This window comes from Eptatretus burgeri, chromosome 1 (assembly GCF_056783735.1).
Source record: "Eptatretus burgeri isolate ZD-2024b chromosome 1, Ebu_testis_v1, whole genome shotgun sequence".
Taxonomy (NCBI): Eukaryota; Metazoa; Chordata; class Myxini; order Myxiniformes; family Myxinidae; genus Eptatretus; species Eptatretus burgeri.
The window spans coordinates 72,467,519-72,488,465 of NC_140961.1; the positions used below are offsets into that span (position 1 = coordinate 72,467,519).

The 20,947-nt window shown below is 41.1% G+C and overlaps 1 protein-coding gene and 1 long non-coding RNA gene across 6 annotated transcripts in view; one reads left to right on the forward strand and one right to left on the reverse strand.

The window, feature by feature from the left end:
• Positions 1-919: 919 nt before the first annotated feature.
• LGI1 (leucine rich glioma inactivated 1) overlaps positions 920-20,947 on the reverse strand; it is a 175,022-nt gene continuing 154,994 nt past the window's right edge. For all 5 annotated transcript variants that reach the window (XM_085888011.1, XM_085887987.1, XM_085888003.1 and 2 more), the window contains 3 exons: positions 16,993-17,266; positions 5,621-5,752; positions 920-3,501 (listed from right to left, as the gene is read on the reverse strand). In XM_085888011.1, coding sequence (XP_085744137.1) covers positions 3,328-3,501; positions 5,621-5,752; positions 16,993-17,266 — 580 coding nt within the window. In that variant the 3' untranslated portion in view covers positions 920-3,327. The remainder of the gene's footprint in view (positions 3,502-5,620; positions 5,753-16,992; positions 17,267-20,947) is intronic.
• LOC147034735 (uncharacterized) overlaps positions 11,369-20,947 on the forward strand; it is a 141,319-nt gene continuing 131,740 nt past the window's right edge. The window contains exons 1-2 of the long non-coding RNA XR_015059989.1: positions 11,369-11,824; positions 12,314-12,454. This is a non-coding gene — a long non-coding RNA (uncharacterized LOC147034735). The remainder of the gene's footprint in view (positions 11,825-12,313; positions 12,455-20,947) is intronic.

Here is a 20,947-nt window from a genome sequence, read left to right on the forward strand (position 1 = left end):
GCTGATGATTGATGAGCGTGATGTCAGAAGCCAGCCGAGCAGGCAGAAGCCCCACCTTTCCGGGTTTTCGTGTGAGCAGGCCATGCCCTGGAGGTGGAGGATGGAGAGGCATGATCGAAGAGGAAGGGTTGGTTGTGCAGATTTGGAGAAGCAAGAGTGGAGGGTGAGCGCATGCCTGAAGAGGACTGCACGATTCTTGCATTCGTGTTGAGGCGATTGGGCTCGCGAGGTGAAGCAAGACGCTGGCCTTTGGATTTTGGTTGGGTCGGTGAGGACGATTGGTGCACAAAGCTGCTGCACTGGGTCTCTGAGACTTGGTGCGGAGTGCTGCTCGTGGATTGCCTTGAGTGTGTTTGTCTCACTACGAGAGAAGCGATGAGGTGCCATTTTGTTGTGCGTGTCTGACGTGTGAATAGAAGCGCCTTGATTCCAAATTCCACAAATACCAGCTCTGGGCAAAGCTAAGTACAAGAATACTCGAAAGGAGGGGTTTTCTTTTTATTTTGTTTTCCCTTTGTATTCGAATCTGTGTGAAGAGGTGCCTCGACTTGAGGATTTATTTACTTCATTATCATTACCTTTTGAGTTACTGTCCTTAATAAATGTTTGTCTATTTTCATTAAATGTATTCCTTTTAAGAAGCTGTATCCATGTATTGGTATTGGGGTTCGAGTACAAACCCCTCTTGTGCTGTCCTGGTGCAGTGCCCCTGTGCTGTGCTCCTCTGCCCCTCCGCCATTGTGCCCCCTTCCTGCGCGTGCATTAATCTCCAAGTTTTGGCTGTGGGCCTTCAAGGGAGAAGCTTGGCCATCCGTCCAGATCAGGGTTAAACCCCCTGGACATGACAATATTCACGTTTCTATTCACATACTATTTCACACCAAAATGTGTAAGTGAATGAATGAAAAATTAACTCATAAATCATTTTATTATTTATTTATGGTAGATGCGCATTGTAATAGTGGCATGGATTATTCAAATCATCCTTCATTATTTTGATGAATGCTTCATGTGTGTGCATAAAATGTGTATCATTCTCATTGGTCATTCACTGAAAGATTTCTTACTCTTGCAATGAAGAGTAATATCTTGCAATAATATATCTTAACATGTGGAAGGAAATTGCACTCCAACCATTCAGCGTTTGAAACAAAACTATATTATCTGAACATTATCATGCAAGAACTCTTAATTTCTGCAAGCTTCCTCATAAAATCAAAACTGACTAATTAATTCTAATAATTCTAATTATTAGTTCTATTCTAAACTAATAACTGACAAAACAGATCTGATTAATTTCAACATTCTGAAAATGTAAATAAATACTGGCTCAGAACACAAGTCCAATGCAGCACTTGGGATTGCAGGCCCTTGCTGTCACACATCCTTCAGTTATTGCAGTGATTTGTAGCAAACTGTTTGAGAAAAATAACTTTCAAAAGTCATTTCATTCATATTCGCAGGGGTTTTGACAGACATAAAGAAGCAGCTCAGGAAAGCCAGAATTAACAAACTTCCAAACAATCAAAACATTGGAAATGTCAAAAAATCACTTAATGTTTTGGAAGTTTTTGAGCTGATGGAATGCAAAGAGTACATAATTCATTTTATTTGATTTGATTGGGCACATATGTTCGTGCCTGCTATGTTTTCCAGAAATATCAGTTGTGAAGCCTCATTTAAAATGTGAAACTAATGCTTATTTAGACATATAAAGTATATCTACATTTTCATACCTTTAGGTTCCCGGCTTGGTTCGTTTATTTTATTTTTTTGAACAAATACAAATCGTTGTTTGATGAGAATTTGCACAGTTGTTGATAAAAACAAGCTCAAATGAGCTAAGATCCCCGTACTCCTAATGATGACGTCATAAAAATGAATATGACGTCATTGTGATGTATCAGGTTTGCGAAAAAAATATCTGTGCTAATGCCTGGCTTGATTCCCGCAAACAAAATTCAAACAGCTTGCCTACTTTCGGAAATAATGGTATAGGCGATTTCCATTAGTGGCGATATTATGATGTCAACTTTTTGTCAGAAGAATTTGCAAAATCGGCGATGGTTACTGCCTGCGCGTGGGCTTTCTGCACATACATGGCAAGTTTCACGAAGATCCGATGAAAACTCTGGGTTGTGAAACAAAAAATGTCAAAAAATAGGAATGACGTCATAGTGATGTATAATATGTGCGGTAATTCATATCTGCTAATGCCCTGTTCGATTTCCGCAAACAGAATTCAAAAAGCTTGCCTAGTTTCGGAGATAATTTTTTAGGCGATTTCCATTAGTGGAGATATTTTGATGTCATAACTTTTTTTCTAGGAGGAATTTTCAAAATTGGAGATGGTTACTGTCTGGGCAGGGTATTTTTACATATATACGCCAAGTTTCAGGAAGTTTCGATGAAAACTGTAGGCTGTGAAACAAAAGTCCAAAAGAAGAAGATGAAGAACAACGTGAGTAAGACTTGGAGATCCTCTACGAGGATATAAAAATAAATGAGACTTACACTTCCAAAAGGAGAAAGCTGTGACAGTTGATTCAAACAAAAAAAGTACACTTCTACCAGAAATCGGAGATGGTAGCCCTTTTATAACTACATGAATAATTCAGGTAAGGAAAAATTAGAGTTCAATGACTGATGACTAATAGATCTGATAATACACGAAACACTGAGTGGGATATGGTGTTGACATGAAAATGGCCTTTTTTTGTTGAAAGATATTTCACTGTCTCACTGCCACAGATTAATAACCATCGCACCATGTTTGATATAGTACCAAAGGTTCAGTGATTTACATGAAACATACAAATGTGCACATTTATTTTTGTAACTTATACATTTGAAGGCAAATTGCATGAATACAAATGTAACAGTTCATGTCAAGGGGGTGGCAAAAGAGGTTTAGTGCCCACAAGGGTATGCAAGTATGAGAAGTGCTCAAATGTTTTCAGAATGAGATATGTACTTGGAATCCAAGCTTTTAAAATTCACTTCACTTCTATATATAATTTGTAATATTCATTATTTTCTTATTTATATATTCTTAAAAATAAAAAACAACAACTTGGCTTTGCTTGAACTGTTGTAAGTATCTCATTCCAAGAACATTTTGAATGCCCCTCATATCATGGTTAACATTATTTGTTGAAGACAGAATGATCTAAGTCGATATCTTCACTTTTGCTAACGTTCAAATACATGAATAAATGTGAGAGTGGCAGTTCAGCAGCAAACATATGCAACTGGCTCCCAGCATTCCTACACTTTAAGAGCCATGAGGTGCAAAAACATTTCTGAACAAACTGAGAGTCCGAAGGATCAGAGGCTTGTGTCTACAACGTGGTGTCGATAGATGACAGTTTTGGACGTGAAGCTGGAAGCAAAGAGAAAATCTTCTTTACCAACGGACACGACAGTGAAGGCCCGAGGAGCCTGCACATTGAGCTCCTGCAGCTTCACAAATGCATCAATGTCAGCATCCCAGCGGAATACCTGGTCACAAAAAGTACAATTAATTTTTTTTTCTGTTCATTACTGACATCAGCCTTATCAAAAAGTAGGCATTGCAACCACAATACAAAGGGGGGGGGGAAACACCACAATCATTTTGGATGGATTAAACAAACAAAGTTCATGTAGATAAATCAATTAGGGACAGAAAGCAAGAACGTGAGTTTTTAATTTTATTTTAGGGAGATGTATATGTACCACTGCATTTCTAATGGTAAACCTTTTAGCCCGTCACACCTTGACCATCTAGCCAGCGTATGGCAACATCAAAATTGATCTAAAACGCTGGTGTATGCTGAACTATTGATGTTTTTTTCAGTTTTGGGCATATATTAACGAGTTGGACGTATGCATAACGTATTAGTAACGTACACAGAACGTTTCGATAACTTATACCAACGAATGCTTTGCGTGTTGTCGGTATTCACAATTTATGCCCAACGATAGTCTAACTTATGCATAGCGCGGCAGAGTATCGCCGACGATCACGTGGCATAGCCTCTTAAAAGGCTGCCGCTCAACGATTCAAATCATAACCACACTTGACAAAGTGTCAACATCACCGTCATGCCGAAGAAAAAACAAAAACAAACAAAAAGAAACATGGAGTCTGGAACACTGATGGGTTCCTCCTGTGTGAACCCCATTTTTATATACCAATTCCCCTAAACGCTGCCAATACGCCATTATACGGTAGGTGTAAGTTAGAAACACATTCAGTAAGTTCTGTGGTCGGCCGGAAGACGTAAAATACGTCTACATACATCAATATGCGTTGGAGATACGTTACACATAGGTTCAAAGCACGTTACTCATGGGTTAAAATATTCGTATGCCAGCGTATTCGCCAAATTTTTCATACGTCGGCATACGCTGGCTAAAACATCAAGGTGTGACAGCCCCTTTACCCAACCATATTTCCCCTTCGGGCATAAAGAGTCAATTACAAACAGAAAATCAACAATGAGCCAGCTGGGTTTTTCTCCAACATGGTAATTCTCTTGAAACTATCTTTGTTACCAGAAACTTAAGTCTGGCGTTGGCATAGTGGTTCATGTGATGGCTTGGGATCCTCGGGTCCTGAGTTTGAGCCCCATTGGCTGCTGAATTAACACCAGGGGCTTGACAGCCTGTTATTCTTGTGAGGTTGGTGAAATGAGCACCAATGTACTGGTAATAGGGGCACTGCATCAGTGGCGTAGCTGTGCCCCTAACCAATGATGCAACCAGCAGCCAAAAAGGCTGTACATGAAGGGACCAGAAACTTGGGATCCAAATTCTTAATACTGCTGCCTTCAGGTTAATTTGTGGCCACCCAGCTGGGTGGCTACACCATTACACCACTAACTTAACCAAAAGGTTTCATATTATATTGACAAACATGTTGTGATCTATCATTTTGGGCCAGTTTGCTTTTCCAAAACAAAGTTTAAATCGGGTTCAGTTCGGGGTTTCTTTGTGACCAAAAGCAATCTTCTCTGCTCTGAGAAACTGTCTTCAAAAGCTGAGGATATCTGTTTTGAAATTGTCTTGTGGAACAGTGTTTGTTCATTGTTAAACCCTATTTGCTAATGTAATTCATTTACATATTTCATCGTCTCAAATTTAAGGCTAAAATTGGTCAAATACGTATTCTGCCCCTCAAAAAAGCTACACTTCCAATTTAATTCCGTGATCAACTTCTGATAGAGACTGATTTTAGAGCTCCGTGATGTTACCACTCATCACAATGTGTTCAGCAGACCATATCTCCAGGTTGCAAGCATTCAAACAACAAACTATTCTTTTTGAGTTAAAGCATTTGTATGCAAAGGAGGACACAGTCTATGCTTAAGCGCTCCTCATTTCTCATTTGTTTTTGTGGAATCACTTCCTTCATTTCATCATACCATGCTATTTCCTCTCATACTTCCAGACTAGCCCATTTTCATCGCATGGATGAAATCAACAAGACATTGATTGTGGTATGCTCACCACTGTGGGAGACAAGGAGAAGACATTTTGGGTGTTAACACTTTGTTGGAGCAACAGATAGGGCTTCAATTGCTTGTTCTTAGACACTCAGCTGCCCGATGTAATGAAAGAATCACAGGTGTACTACCTGTGAGAAGGCGAAGTCACTGCCCAGCACACCATACTGCCTGAGACCAACATGGAATGGTTGCAGTAGCATCGAGCCACGAGATGGCATTGTCTGCACCTCCTGGAAACTGGACTTCTTCCACTTCATGACCTACATACCACACCAGTCATTGCAGTCATTCAAAATAAAGTCCCTACAGCTTCTTGCCATAAAATATATATTCCAATGAGAATTAATATGAAACTTCATAAGATTTCCATCATTCAGAAAACCACGGAGAATCACCGAAGAATCATTTTATTTTGAAATCTTAAAATAATTTTTTTTTTATGCTTCCCCAGGTGCAGTTGTAAATAATCTCAAAATCAATTTTGAAATATTCCTATCACTTAAACTTTCAAAATGAAGCACATTTGCATATTTAATTCGATTTTAATCATCATAATTTTTCATAAACTCTCTCCTTCTGATGCCATTTCCTTTAAGTTGGGGTTGGTGGCTCATTTTGGAGCTGGCATTAATTTGTAGTTTAGCTCGGGTGTTGATGAACTAAAAATTGGTCATTAAAAACAAGAGCGAGAATTGCTTTGCAATAACATGTTCCCGACCGGTCACAATTAACGTTCGGAAGATAAAAATTAATTTGCGTTTAATGCACACTCGAGCTGATACCGGGAAGAAGAAGAAAAAGAAGAAACCTATACCCATTGTTGTGTTTGGGTCGGGTCGGCAAAATAAAAGGAAAAGCAATTTTCATTTACTGATATCTTTTGTAGACCAGAAACCAATAAAGACAACAAGGATAAACCGGAGATAAAAAAAAAGAAGTTTGTTTTAACGCAAGCTTGAGTCGATACCGGAACCAAAATTAAGAAGAACCTCTCTAACCCAGTGTTTCGTTTCTAGACTTTGCCTATTTCATATTAAAAAGGCAGCGGACAGTATATCTAGACTTTAAGAAGGCATTTCATAAGGTCCCACATTGGAGGTTGTTAGCCAAAGTGAGGGCTTGTGGAGTGGCTGGTCAGGTCGTTCATTGGATTGCAAACTGGCTTCGTGATAAGAAGCAAAGAGTGGCTGTGAGTGGGAGGATGTCTTGCTGGGAGGATGTAAGTAGTGGGATCTCAGGGATCAGTACTCGGACCATTATTATTCATTATTTACATCAACAATTTGGATAATGGGGTAAAAAGTAAGCTTTCCATATTTGCAGATGACACAAAGCTTGGAGGTAAGGTGAATAGTGGAGTGGGTGGTGATCAGATTCAGGGAAGTATTGATACTTGTATAGATTGGGAAAAAGATTGGCAGATGGAATTTAACCAGAACAAGTGTAAGGTGTTGGGGATGGGAAAGAACAATGAAAATAGAGATTACAGGATGCAAGGGGCAATTTTAGAGCGTCTGACACAGGAAAAGGATCAGGGGGTGGTAACAGATATGGGAGGTAAGCAGGCAGCACAGTGCCAGGCAGCTATAGGAAAGCAAATAGGGTTTTAGGTTGTATTCAGAGAGGGATCAGTTATCAATCAAAAGAGGTGGTGTTAACATTGTACAGGAATTTAGTGAGGGCCACATCGAGTATATTGTGTGCAGTTTTGGTCACCACAATTCCGGAAGGACATAGAAGCCATAGAGAGGGTTCAGCGCAGGGCTACTAGATTGATTCCGGACCTAACTAGACTCAGCTATGAGGAGCGACTGATGGAAACAGGGCTTTATACACTAAAAAAGAGGCGGTTATTTGGAGATACGATCGAGATGTTTAAAATAATGAAAGCACTGGTGGATTTTGGGTGGGGCAGGGGAGGGAGGCAATTCCCCCTTCTCAATTTGTTTTTAGTGAACGTAGTGAGCTTCATACTTAACAAGTGCACATGAGAGAATAGGAAACAACAACACAATACCCTGGCAATTTGGAATCCGTGTCATTGGATATGACCCTTTTGCTTCCGGTTTTTTTTTGCTTCCGGTTTTTGTCATGGGGAATGATGCATGCCGGGAGTTAAAGGCATCGTCGGAGACATGAAAGACCCAAATATCAGACATGGTGTATATTTCCTCCACTGATTTTAATAAAGATATCTCCCGCATCATCAAAAAATAAAGTCAGAAGCAAATGTAAGAAGAATTCTATGTTCGCTTCTAGGATTTATTTTTTTAGATGAGATCCTGTTCTCGGCGGTGTAGTTGTTGTGAAGGTAATGTTGAGGTAATATTAATTTTTTTAGATGACATCCTGTTCTAGGCAGTGTAGTTGTTGTTGTGAAGGTAATGTTGAGGTAATATTAATTTTTTTAGATGAGATCCTGTTCTAGGCGGTGTAGTTGTCATTGTGAAGGTAATGTTGAGGTAATATTATTTTTTTCAGATGAGATCCTGTTCCAGGCGGTGTAGTTGTTGTTGTGAAGATAATGTTGAGTTAATATTAATTTTTTTAGATGAGATCCTGTTCTAGGCGGTGTAGTTGTCATTGTGAAGGTAATGTTGAGGTAATATTAATTTTTTTTAGATGAGATCCTGTTCTAGGTGGTGTAGTTGTCATTGTGAAGGTAATGTTGAGGTAATATTATTTTTTTTAGATGAGATCCTGTTCCAGGCGGTGTAGTTGTTGTTGTGAAGATAATGTTGAGGTAATATTAATTTTTTTAGATGACATCCTGTTCTAGGCAGTGTAGTTGTTGTTGTGAAGTTAATGTTGAGGTAATATTAATTTTTTTAGATGAGATCCTGTTCTCGGCGGTGTAGTTGTCATTGTGAAGGTAATGTTGAGGTAATATTATTTTTTTAGATGAGATCCTGTTATAGGTGGTGTAGTTGTTGTTGTGAAGGTAATGTTGAGGTAATATTAATTTTTTTAGATGAGATCCTGTTCTAGGCGGTGTAGTTGTCATTGTGAAGGTAATGTTGAGGTAATATTATTTTTTTCAGATGAGATCCTGTTCCAGGCGGTGTAGTTGTTGTTGTGAAGATAATGTTGAGGTAATATTAATTTTTTTAGATGAGATCCTGTTCTAGGCGGTGTAGTTGTCATTGTGAAGGTAATGTTGAGGTAATATTATTTTTTTTTAGATGAGATCCTGTTCTAGGTGGTGTAGTTGTCATTGTGAAGGTAATGTTGAGGTAATATTATTTTTTTTAGATGACATCCTGTTCCAGGTGGTGTAGTTGTTGTTGTGAAGATAATGTTGAGGTAATATTAATTTTTTTAGATGAGATCCTGTTCTAGGTGGTGTAGTTGTCATTGTGAAGGTAATGTTGAGGTAATATTATTTTTTTAGATGAGATCCTGTTCCAGGCGGTGTAGTTGTTGTTGTGAAGATAATGTTGAGGTAATATTAATTTTTTTAGATGAGATCCTGTTCTCGGCGGTGTAGTTGTCATTGTGAAGGTAATGTTGAGGTAATATTATTTTTTTTAGATGAGATCCTGTTCCAGGCGGTGTAGTTGTTGTTGTGAAGATAATGTTGAGGTAATATTAATTTTTTTAGATGAGATCCTGTTCTCAGCGGTGTAGTTGTCATTGTGAAGGTAATGTTGAGGTAATATTATTTTTTTTAGATGAGATCCTGTTCTCGGCGGTGTCGTTGTTGTTGTGAAGATAATGTTAAGGTAATATTAATTTTTTTCGATGAGATCCTGATCTAGGCGGTGTAGTTGTCATTGTGAAGGTAATGTTGATGTAATATTATTTTTTTAGATGAGATCCTGTTCTAGGCGGTGTAGTTGTTGTTGTGAAGGTAATGTTGAGGTAATATTAATTTTTTTAGATGAGATCCTGTTCTAGGCGGTGTAGTTATCATTGTGAAGGTAATGTTGAGGTAATATTATCTTTTTCAGATGAGATCCTGTTCCAGGCAGTGTAGTTGTTGTTGTGAAGATAATGTTGAGGTAATATTAATTTTTTTAGATGAGATCCTGTTCTAGGCGGTGTAGTTGTCATTGTGAAGGTAATGTTGAGGTCATGTTAATTTTTTTTAGATGAGATCCTGTTCTTGGCGGTGTAGTTGTCATTGTGAAGGTCATGTTGAGGATTTTTTTTTTAGATGAGATCCTGTTCTAGGCGGTGAGCCTGGTGTTGGCGCAGTGTTTAGGGCAGCGGCTTGGGATCCAAAAGGTCCTGAGTTCAAGCCCCGTTGAGCCACTGAATTAATACACCAGGGGGTTGACTCAGCCTGTCATCCTTCCGAGGTCGGCGAAATGAGTACCAGTGTACTGGGCCGGTGAATACGCCTGTTAAAATAGGTGTACCATATCCCTGTGTCGTAAGAGGCGACCAGGGTTGCGTCAGGAAGGGCATCCGGCGTAAAACATGTGCCAAATCACTATGCGGATCATACGGATGATCCGCTGTGGCGACCCCTAACGGGAGCAGCCGAAAGAAGGAGAAGAGAGAGAGATCCTGTTCTAGGCGGTGTAGTTGTTGTGAAGATAATGTTGAGGTAATATTAATTTTTTTAGATGAGATCCTGTTCGAGGCGGTGTAGTTGTTGTTGTGAAGATAATGTTGAGGTAATATTAATTTTTTTTAGATGAGATCCTGTTCTCGGCGGTGTCGTTGTTGTGAAGGTAATGTTGAGGTAATATTTATTTTTTCAGATGAAATCCTGTTCTTGGCGGTGTAGTTGTTGTGAAGGTAATATTTATTTTTTCAGATGAGATCCTGTTCTAGATGCTGTTGTTTTTGTTGTGAAGGCAATGTTGAGGTAATATATATTTTTTCAGACGAGATCCTGTTCTCGGCGGTGTAGTTGTTGTGAAGGTAATGTTGAGGTAATATTTATTTTTTCAGATGAGATCCTGTTCTCGGCGGTGTAGTTGTTGTTGTGAAGGTAATGTTGAGGTAATATTAATTTTTTTAGATGAGATCCTGTTCTAGGTGGTGTAGTTGTTGTGAAGGTAATGTTGAGGTAATATTTCTTTTTTCAGATGAGATCCTGTTCTAGGCGGTGTAGTTGTTGTTGTGAAGGTAATGTTGAGGTAATATGCAGTCGTGTTATCACGGTTATAGAAATGCACAAATAATTAATTTGTTCTATAGTATACCCAATCACACCTTTATGACTAAAAAATTAACAACAAAACTAGAGAGTAAATACTCCAGCAATATAATATAGATATCTCCCGCATCATCAAAAATTTTTTTTAATCGTGATTTACATTATTTGATTGCCGATCCCGAATCCAGGCTGAAGTAACCGGAAATTGCAGCATCCAGTGAAAGAAGAATTCTGCGTTCGCTTCTCGGCTTTGCCAATTCCATATTACATTTAAGATAAAAGTATCCCGTATTTAAAGGTGAGTTATAAAGTGAAATGGAACCCAAGTGCATGGATCTATGTTCTTCCAGTCAGGGCAGATATCGCGGTATTTGCACACAGTGATGTGATTGGCTGCATCCTTTTTCAAATCAGCTTTACAGTTGGCTGCAGACTACAACACATATACGGTTGGTTCGTGAGACGGAAATGAACGGTGAACGCGAATAGAAAACTGAACCGATTCACGGGTCCCCAGGAATTTGTTCTGAAATAATTCCCGCTTTTTAATGCATGGTAAACTTTTCATTTTTTCCACAGAAAAATACAGTGAAATAAGTAACCTAATGAGTGATTACCGTCCGTAATTACAAGCTCGTGACACAAACAGTGACGCACAACGTGTTAACACGTCGATGCAGCGCAGGAGCTTGATGCTGAGGTGAGTTCACATGAACGGTCCAAGTATTGTTTCCGCTGCGGTTCTCTGCTTAAAAATGGGTCTTGGTCGAGCTGTTGATGCTAATACGCTCGAATAAAAACAATACACGGAGCACGTGCTTTAAATGTATATGTTATTAAAAAACGGCGACATGAAGTGGAGTGTAACATCCGTTACATGTTGTTGCGCAACGACCAGCAGGGGCCGTCGAGGGTTAGGGTGTTGTTGGCGGGAACGCGCAATGCATGCTGGGTACGTATCTCGGCGGTTGCACCTGCGCGTTTTGTCCGCTGCGAGATTTTATTTTTCAATGCAGTCGATTTCTCTCCAAAAGCGTCGCCTATTATTCATACACACCGGGTGTATGGAACAAGATCTGAGTAAAATGTTGCTCAGCTATGAGGGTTTACCAAGTTTAGAGAAAAATAATTCTCATCGAAACGTTAAATCAATACTGAGGCCTACATAATCTTCCAACGCACCGTCTCAACTTGGTCGGTCTGACACGCCTGAAACGTCGGGGTAAGAAATAATAATGGGAAACGATCAGCATCCTTAATCATCCCCCCCAATCCATCATGATTGCTCACCTCACCCACGTGATCGCCTTGAACATGGCGGGCCGCCGATCATCCCGGTGCTGCACCGTGGACGCCCGTTAAACAACCACAATAACACGATAATGTGGCTGTTAAAATATATATGGTCGTGTCAGCAGTCTGCTAATGACGTCATATTCGCTTTTCCATCGTCATAATCTGCTATTTCAGCCATTTTCATCCGTTTCCCCGACCGGGAAAACACATTTTGGATCTCCTGGGCTTTCCCCCATTTCCCCGTGAGTGTGGGAGAACTGTGTAATGGAAGTTTTAACTTGGAGTATAACAAGCTGATGGACCTCATCCAAAGAAAAGCTAAAATGGACATGAGGAAGTTTTTGTTGTTGTGAAAGTGCCCGTTGAGCCTCCGGTGGCTGACGATTCACCACAGGATGTTATAACTTCCCCACAGGTCGGGCCCGTTGAGCCTCCGGTGGATGACGATTCACCACAGGATGTTTGTTATAACTGCCCCAGGGACCGCCGCTCAGCTGGTGTCTCGACGCAGTATCGATACAAGTAGAGCAAGACAAGCTCGAAACCGTTGGAATCGGTGAGTACAGGTTTTCTTGGCACGAACAGACCGTGACATTGTATTGATGATGAGGTGAGAAACGAAAACGTTACAGATCTCGGAGAAAAAAAAACAAAGCATCGAGTCTGATCAGTTACCTGCCCTCTCTTGTACTCGGAAAAAGACAGTGCTGAGCATTCAATTCATCAACAAAGGCACGCAGAATTGGAAGAAAATCTCGGAAAAACCGTCCAAACTTGCCGTCTCCCAGGTTCATTTGAAATGTATGCAAGAGTGACAAAATGCTTCAAACGTGGCGAAGAAACAGGATCAGTAATAGTGGGGCAGATAACAGCAATTTTTGAGAGGAATCGTGCAAATGATGATAAAAGCATCAAATTTGGCACATTTGTTCTCCAGGGGATTCTAATCAAATCTGCCTGATTGGCCATTTGAAAATCCAAATTTTGAAAAATTTGAAAGAAAAAAAAAAACTTCAAAAAAGTCAATATCACGAATCAATGTTGGATGCTGGGGATTGGTGAATGTTTCAGAAACATCATCAAAGACGTTCCAAGTCTGCCATGCAGTTTTCTTCCCTTTACCGTGGAAGGCAGACACGACGTCACATCCAGTGAACGCATGGAAGTATGGGATGCCTCCAGCTTTCTCAGGCCCTATTGCAGAAACTACCTCATGGACTGGAATCCATCGCACCTTGGCTCCTTGGCCAAAGGAAATCCACATGTTCTCAAGACCGAGTTCCTGTAAGGATGGCAGTACAGATACTGCTATGACTAGTACGTCCGTGTCATTAGCCTTAATGATAATGGACTTGCTACCATCCGTCGTTGCATCCCTGGCATGTACAAATATTCGAGTGTCAGCTTCTTCATGACAACATGGAGACACAGCATCCAGTGACTTCCTTGTGTTGCTAATGGCATCTTCTCCTTTTGTAACAATGACTGTGCTTGTCGTCTGTGCTTCACACATCTTTTCCGCAAGGAAGTGAAACAGCTCAGTCTTGTTGCTCTCATCTCGAAGATAAAACTTCTCCAGTTACTTGGGGTCTTACTGGTTCCTGTCACTCTTCTTCTGATTCCTTGCACCCTTTTCGACCTTGCCTCAGACTTCAGACTTTACTTCTTGTACACATCAAACACTACGTCCACCCTCTCATACCTGGCACCATAGGATTCCACCTTTGGGATGATGTCTTCTTTAGCATAGTCATCAAATATCTTTGAAGTGCGTGGAGGTAGGGCATTGATAAGTGCTGAGCCATCAATGATGACTGCATCTCCCCTTGGTTCTCAGTCTGGGATGTTCACTTGCACTTCAAGAATTTCAGCCAGCTATGACTTCAAAAATTTTTGAATTTTTTTTTGAATTTTTCAAAATTTGGATTTTCAAATGGCCAATCGGGTAGATTTGATCAGAAAGCCCTGCAGAACAGAAATGCCAAATTTGATGCTTGTATCATAATTTGCACAATTTTTCTACTATCTACGACACTATAACAGTGAAGCTTTCTGAAAGTCATCAAAGCACCGTTGAGAGAAACTGGGATTACCTTGCAAAACAGTTGTGACATTGTCAAGTTACTTTCAAAGCTTGGCTTTCCGTTTAGTGGGCACGATGAGAGAACGGAATCTAAATTGAAAAGGGAATTTCCTTGAGTTTTGTGATTTATTTTCAAAGTATGACGAAACTTTTAATAGAATGCAGGCTAGTTATTTCGATTATTGCACAAGTACTGAATTTCAAAACGAAGTGCCATAGATCTGTGCACATTTGGTTCTCAAAGGAATTGTGTACAGGCAGTGAATAACACCGGGGTTTTCGCTACAATAGATGAGGCTGGATCGTTTCAGACAGAGCAGCTTTCAGTTTGTATCAGATGGGCAGAAAACCGGCAGATATCAGATTTTATCAGATAGGCAGATAGAGAAAGGTTCCTGAGCTTTGTCAATTGTTAATCTTACTGAAATGTAGAAGGCATTTATACTGCCATCAAAGAAAGCTTTAGAGACAAATGGATTGCAGAATGTGCTGATAGTTGCCCAATCTTTATGATGGTGCTGCGGTTATGTCAGGACACGTAACTGGGGTTCAGCAGCGAATGAAAGATGACCATCCGTTTGCAATGTATGTACATTGCATGGCACACAAACTCAACCTCGTCCTTGTGGAGTGCTGTAAAGTGAGTCGTAGTGCTGTGGGCTCTCTAAATGTAGTTGAGAAATTGTATTCAGTGTTTGTGGAGCCAACCAATCATCAGCTGTTTATCGACATGCCGCCAGTTTTGGGTCTAAAGCAAAAAGAGATTGTGCAGCCCGGTGATACACGTTGGGCATATAATGGACAAGTGTGTTTGCAAAATAAAGACACATTACATTGCCATCATGCGGTGTCTCAGAGATCTACGTGAACAAGGCGAAAAGTGGTCACTCGAAGCATACGGCCTTTTTCATCTTGTGACTGGAGTTTCATTCAATGCCTCCTTGATTATCTTTCATGACATTTTGAAAGTTATTCATGTTGCTCACAAAGGACTTCAAAGCATCGACGCCACAGCTGCAAACACTGCCTCCATCATAGATTACTTGAAAGTGTCCTTTCAAGAACTCAGAAGTGAAGAAAGTTGGAATGATATGTGTAAAAAAAATTACAGGATTCTCTAAGGGCCATGACATTGCAGTGCCAGACGAAGACACACATCACTTGCCAAAAAGAAAAAGAACAGTGAAACTCTCAAGCGCTCTTGCAGACTTCTTTGTCCCAACAACTTTGGGTCAAAGACAGTATGTATAAGAGGCAACACATGCACATGAAACACCTGTGACTGTAACCCAACCTCAAAAAAAACACATGTGGCATCAGCAGTTGCACATTTCTGCTTTGGATGTTGTAACTGCAGAGTTAGACGATTCTCAAAAGAATCAATGGAAATTGCTGAAGCGTGTGACTCGTTAAGATGTCACAAAAATGGAATTCATCGACATCCACTCTTGTAGCAATATGCAGACCCACTCAAAATAAACCCTCAGCTTGCAGCTGCAGAAATAGACCTTTTTACTGGAAGATGGAATCTGTTGTTATCCTTCAGAGACTTCAAAAATAATTGTCTCAGAGATTGTACCCAAACAATTACAAACTCATTCAGTTAGCTCTCACATTGCCAGTCGGGACGGCCACTACGGAACTAAGCGTTTCTGCAATGAGACGGATTAGAAACTGGTTGTGTTCAACTATGGGGGGAGGGGGAGAATATTTTCTTCACTGGCTCTTCACATGGAAGGTAATTCAACTGTGAAGTTGATTCCAGAGGACATTGTGGACGTTTACGACAAATGAGGGGAAAGACGATTGCACCTACATTAGTCATTAAACTAAGAACAGTATTTGCATTAACACGTTTATGTTTGGGAGACAGGATTCATAAAGTGCTCGTTAATTTTGTATTTATTCAATAATTTATTGTTATGCAGATACAGTATTGGTGGTAGTTGCTAAAAATGTGAAATAATTAAGCTCAAACAAAAAACAACTGTATTTGTGATTTCATGTACAGTGGAACTACATAAACAAACGGTAATATTAGAAATCAGATCGAGCTACCCATTATTAATATTAAGCTTGCTGCCCCCCATGCCCACCCCCCCACCAGATATGTTGAAAGGTACAGATAAAATAAGTGCAGATGAATTATTCAGTCGAGTAGACAGGGATAGGACCAGGGGCCATAGCTTGAGAGTAAAGAAGAGAATTAAGATGATAGTAAGGCAGGGAGGGGTCTTTTACTCAGAGAGTAGTTAATGCATGGAATGGTCTCCATGGAAAGGTAGTGGCAGCAGAAACAGTAGATATGTTTAAATTAGAATTAGATAGGTACCTGGAAGTTATGGAGATAGAGGGGTATAGGGATGTTGACAGGACTTTTAGGTAGCTTGAGCATTGATAAGTGATTGTGTGCATGTGTACGGAGTGCTGTTGGTGAGGGTCTCGTTAAGGGGTGCTGTGTGGTTGAATGTGTGTGTTTTTAACCAAGCCCATGCCCCCTCTCCTGAGGAGAAAAAATAATTACAAAAACTACAAAATCTTAAAATAAAAAAACACAACAACACTTTATTAGTCACAAATAAAAAACTGTTTTCTTCTTTTGATCTTGTGTTGATAAATTAGTGTGGTGTTGATGTGGTGCAGGCATGATGAACCTGTGTCTAATTTCCTTGTGTTTCCTCACATACATGAAGCAAAAACATGTGTACGGTTTATGTGCATATTTAATACATTGTGGTGATATACCTGGGGTCATTCCAATTGCACTGGGCCATGGACGAACACCCAGTCCTAAGGCCTGAGGCTTGCCAATCTGTGCTGCTTTATGAAATAGGGTGCATGATTTTATTGGGGTAGAGTCAGGCCAGCTGTCCAGCCAATGGGTGTAAAGCATATTTAGGCTGAACAACATTAAAATATTGATGATAAAATAAAGAGGCACGTTGATAATTTTCAGGTTGAAATGTGCTGGTGATTGTGTGCTTTAATGCCGTTGGTTCACGTAATATCACCTTTGAGTCTCCGATGTAACGTGTAAGGCACAAATACAGCTGCCCAGCATGTGAGAAGCTTCTCACAGTTACGGCATCTTCCACATCTGGTATGTTGGTATGTGGACCCTGAGAGAAGAGGCCCTGCTCACGGTCCCACTCGTACAAAACTGGGAGCTGTGAGCTGCTGGTAAGCACAAGCTGGGCTCCTCCCAATATATGCACCAGCTCGCCATCTGTGTCTCTGTACCAGTGATGTAGTGATTGCTGGGAGTAGAATCCATTCCCATTCCACCTACACATCCAGTAATAACATGTAAAGATAGGAATTGCATTTGCAGGAAAGCTTGTCATAGGTTTTTCATGAACCAATGAAGTGTGCACTATACAGTGGTGAGAAAAAGTTTGTGAACCGTTTAAACTTTTCTGTATTTCTGCATAAATTTGACCTAAATTGTGATTAAATCTTCATCTAAGGCCAAATAATAGAGACAGAGAACCTGATTAAATAAATAGCACATGCAAAAAAACATCTACTTTTTCATTTATTATTGAGCAAAATGATCCAACATTCAATTTTTTTGTTGGTAAAAGTATGTAAACCTTTATATTCAGTAAGTGGTGGCACTCCCTTGAGGAGCAACAACTTCAACCAAACGTTTCCTGTAACTCTTGATCAGTCCTGCACATCGGCTTGGAGGAATTTTGGCCCATTCCATTTACACCTCACGATCCGAAAACATAGACCAACTTCTATCGTCTCATCTGAACTCTTCCTCGTACGTGGTGACTTCAATTGTCATCATGCCAGTTGGCTGTGTGTGGGTACCTCCCTCACCTGCCATGGACTTCAGCAAAAGACTTCTGTGACTCATTGGGACTGACTCAATCGGTCAACTTCCTGACCCGGATCTCAACCAATGGTACTCTATCTCTTCTGGATCTGATTTTGACAAATTTCCTTGAAAATATCTGCTGTTCTTCTGACCACATGCTTGTCAAAGTAGACATCTCTCTGGCTGTTATTAGAGAACCAGCTCAGTGCCGTCGAGTCTGGCATTTCACTCAGGCTGACTGGCAGGGTCTTCAAGCAGCCATCAAACTTCTAGACTGGTCTCCCATCGCTACTTTCTCCAACATCAACTCATCCTGGAAATTTCTTCAAAGAAACTTGTTCTCTCTCATGCACAGATTTATCCCCTCTCCACTTCAGTTGTCCTACCCTGCCTCCCACCCATGGTTCACTGAAGCTTGTGGTGAGGCAGTTGTCCTGAAACAACTTGCCTTTGCTTCATGGAAACCAAATCCAACTGAGCGTAATCTCAGTTCCTTCCATAAAGCTCAGAACAAGTGTGTGTCTACCCTCAGGAGAGCCAGAAAACAACATCTTTCTAATCTCAAGTCTGAACTCTCAAACCTCTCTCCCTCCTCAAAATCCTGGTGGCATCTAATCAAATAGTTTCTGGTGTATATTCCCCTCCATCCCCTCCCTTACCTCAAAAGGCCGCACTGCTGATTTCACACGTGAAAAGGCTGAATGCCTAAACTTCGTGTTTGCATCTAAATCTTGTGTTCGAAACCCATTGCTCTCTGGACCCACCTTACCCAGTCACACCCAGCTGACACTGGACTCTCTGTCCTTTTATTCTGACAAAGTGGAGAGTTTGCTGTGAAACCTCGACTCAGATTCTGCAACCAGTCCAGATGGCATCAGCCCACATGTCTGAAAAACCTGCTGTGCTGCTCTTGCTCACCCTCTCGCTGTTCTATTCACCCTCTTATTTGCTCAAGGTCATCTGCCATCTGCTTGGAAATCAGCAAACATTACTGCTCTGCACAAAAAAGGTGCAAAACAGACCCCTGCAAGTACAAACCAATCATCAGCAGAGTTATGGAATCCATCATTGCTTCAGATATTAAATCCTTCCTCTTCTCCAATGGCTTGATTTCCAATCATCAAGTTTGTTTCAGACCAGGTCACTCTCCCCTGGATATGCTGCTTCTGCTCTCCCAACAATGGATGGAGGTACTCAAAGCCAGACATGAAATTAGAGCCATATCCTGAGACATATCATGTGCTTTTGACACAAACTGGCACCCTGCCCTACTCACGAAACTCTCTTCATATGGTATCCAAGGCCGTCTTCACTCATGGCTCGCAGACTTCCTCTCCTGTTGTAGCCAACGTGTGGCCCTAAATGGAGTTCTTTCATCCCCTCTTTCTGTCCAGGCTGTAGTTCCTCAAGGCAGCATTCTGGGCCCTGTTCTTTTTCAGGTTTTCATCAATGATCTCTCTGACTCTCTGGAAAATCCTCTATCTCTTTACTGATGACTCCACCCTCTGCCGTACCATCTGTCATGCCTCAGACCGGATTCTGTAATCCGGTCTGAGCTTCTTCGCTCTCTGCAGATCTGGGTGGAACATGTCTTTCAATCCTGACAAATCTCACATTCTCACGATGTTTCTCTGAAAGGACTGTTTGGAACCCCCCCCCCCCCATCTACTTTCTCATCAATCCTCTTGATGAAGTCCTTTCTTTCAAGAGCTTCTAGGTTTCACGATATGCAATGATCTTTCCTGGGAAAGCCACATTTCCAAGCTGGCCTCTAAAGCCAGTCACCAACCTGGCATCCTCCGTCATGCAAAGTCCTTCCTCGGCTCACCTGAGCTCTTGACCACATACAAAGCTTTTGTCTGCAGCCTTATGGAGTACTGCTTTCCCCTCTAGCCTGGTGCTCCTGCCTCTCACCTATCTCAGCTTCATGCTGTGGAAACCAAGGCATTTAGGATCATTGGTATCTCCCGTAGTGAGGCTGAGTCTTTGGGCCTCTCACTCTCACCGCAGGCAGGTCGGTGGTCTTTCTGTCTTCTCCTCTCCGCCCTCTCCTCCCCCCACGCCGCTCTGTCTGAGATTTGTCCCCACCATATTTCTGCAGGGCACTCAAGGTCCACCATCAACGCCCTTCTGGTAAAACTACCAAAATCACGAATCGCTGCTCACCTCCACTCTTTCATTCCTCTTTCCCCCCACCTTTGGAATTGACTCCCACACTCTTCAATCCCATTCTTCCCTCCAAGTCTTCAAAACAGCTGTTCACCACCACCTCTTATCTTCTCCCATCCAAAACCACGATCTTTTCTTCACCCGTTAATTCACCCCAAACTCACCTCCTTCAAATTCCATGCCTTCCTTCCCAAAAGTTTCCTGTTGTGTAAGGTCCTGAAAGTCCCTGTGGTGTCCATCTTGTTTAATGCATGTTCCCTGTCCCATCCTTCTCCCTTTCACAAATCTCCCAATTTCTTTTTCCCACTGTTTTTTCCTTCCCTCTCCTGCCCCCTCCTGTCTCTCTCCTGCCCCTCTTGTTGTGCGTTGTGTTAGCTCTCACATGAGCCTCGACAATGTTTACACAAAAAAAATTTCCTCCTTCCAGAAATGCTTCAACTCGGCGATATTTGTGGGCTTTCTTGCATGAACTGCTCACTTCAGGTTCTGTCACAACATTTCAATTGGGTTAAAGTCTGGACTTTGGCCATTCCAAAACACGAAATCTCTTCTGCTTCAGCCATTCCTTTGTAGATTCACTTGTGTGTTTGGGATTGTCGTCTTGCTGCATGACCCACTTTCTGTTAAGCTTTAGCTCACGGATGGATGCCCTGACATTGTCACGTAGAATTTGCTGGTACAATCCAGAATTCATGGTTCCTTCAATGATGGCAAGTCGTCCGTGTCCTGAGGCAGCAAAGCAGCCCCAAACCATGATATTACCACCACCATACTTCACGGTTGGGATGAGGTTGTTATATGGGAATGCAGTGTTTGGTTTTCACCAAACATAATGTTTCTCATTGAAGCCAAAAAGTTCCACTTTTGACTCATTTGTCCACAGAACATTCTTCCAATAGCCTTCGAAATCATTCAGGTGGTCTTTGGCAAACTTGAGACAGGCAGCAATGTTGTTCTTGGAGAGCAGTGGT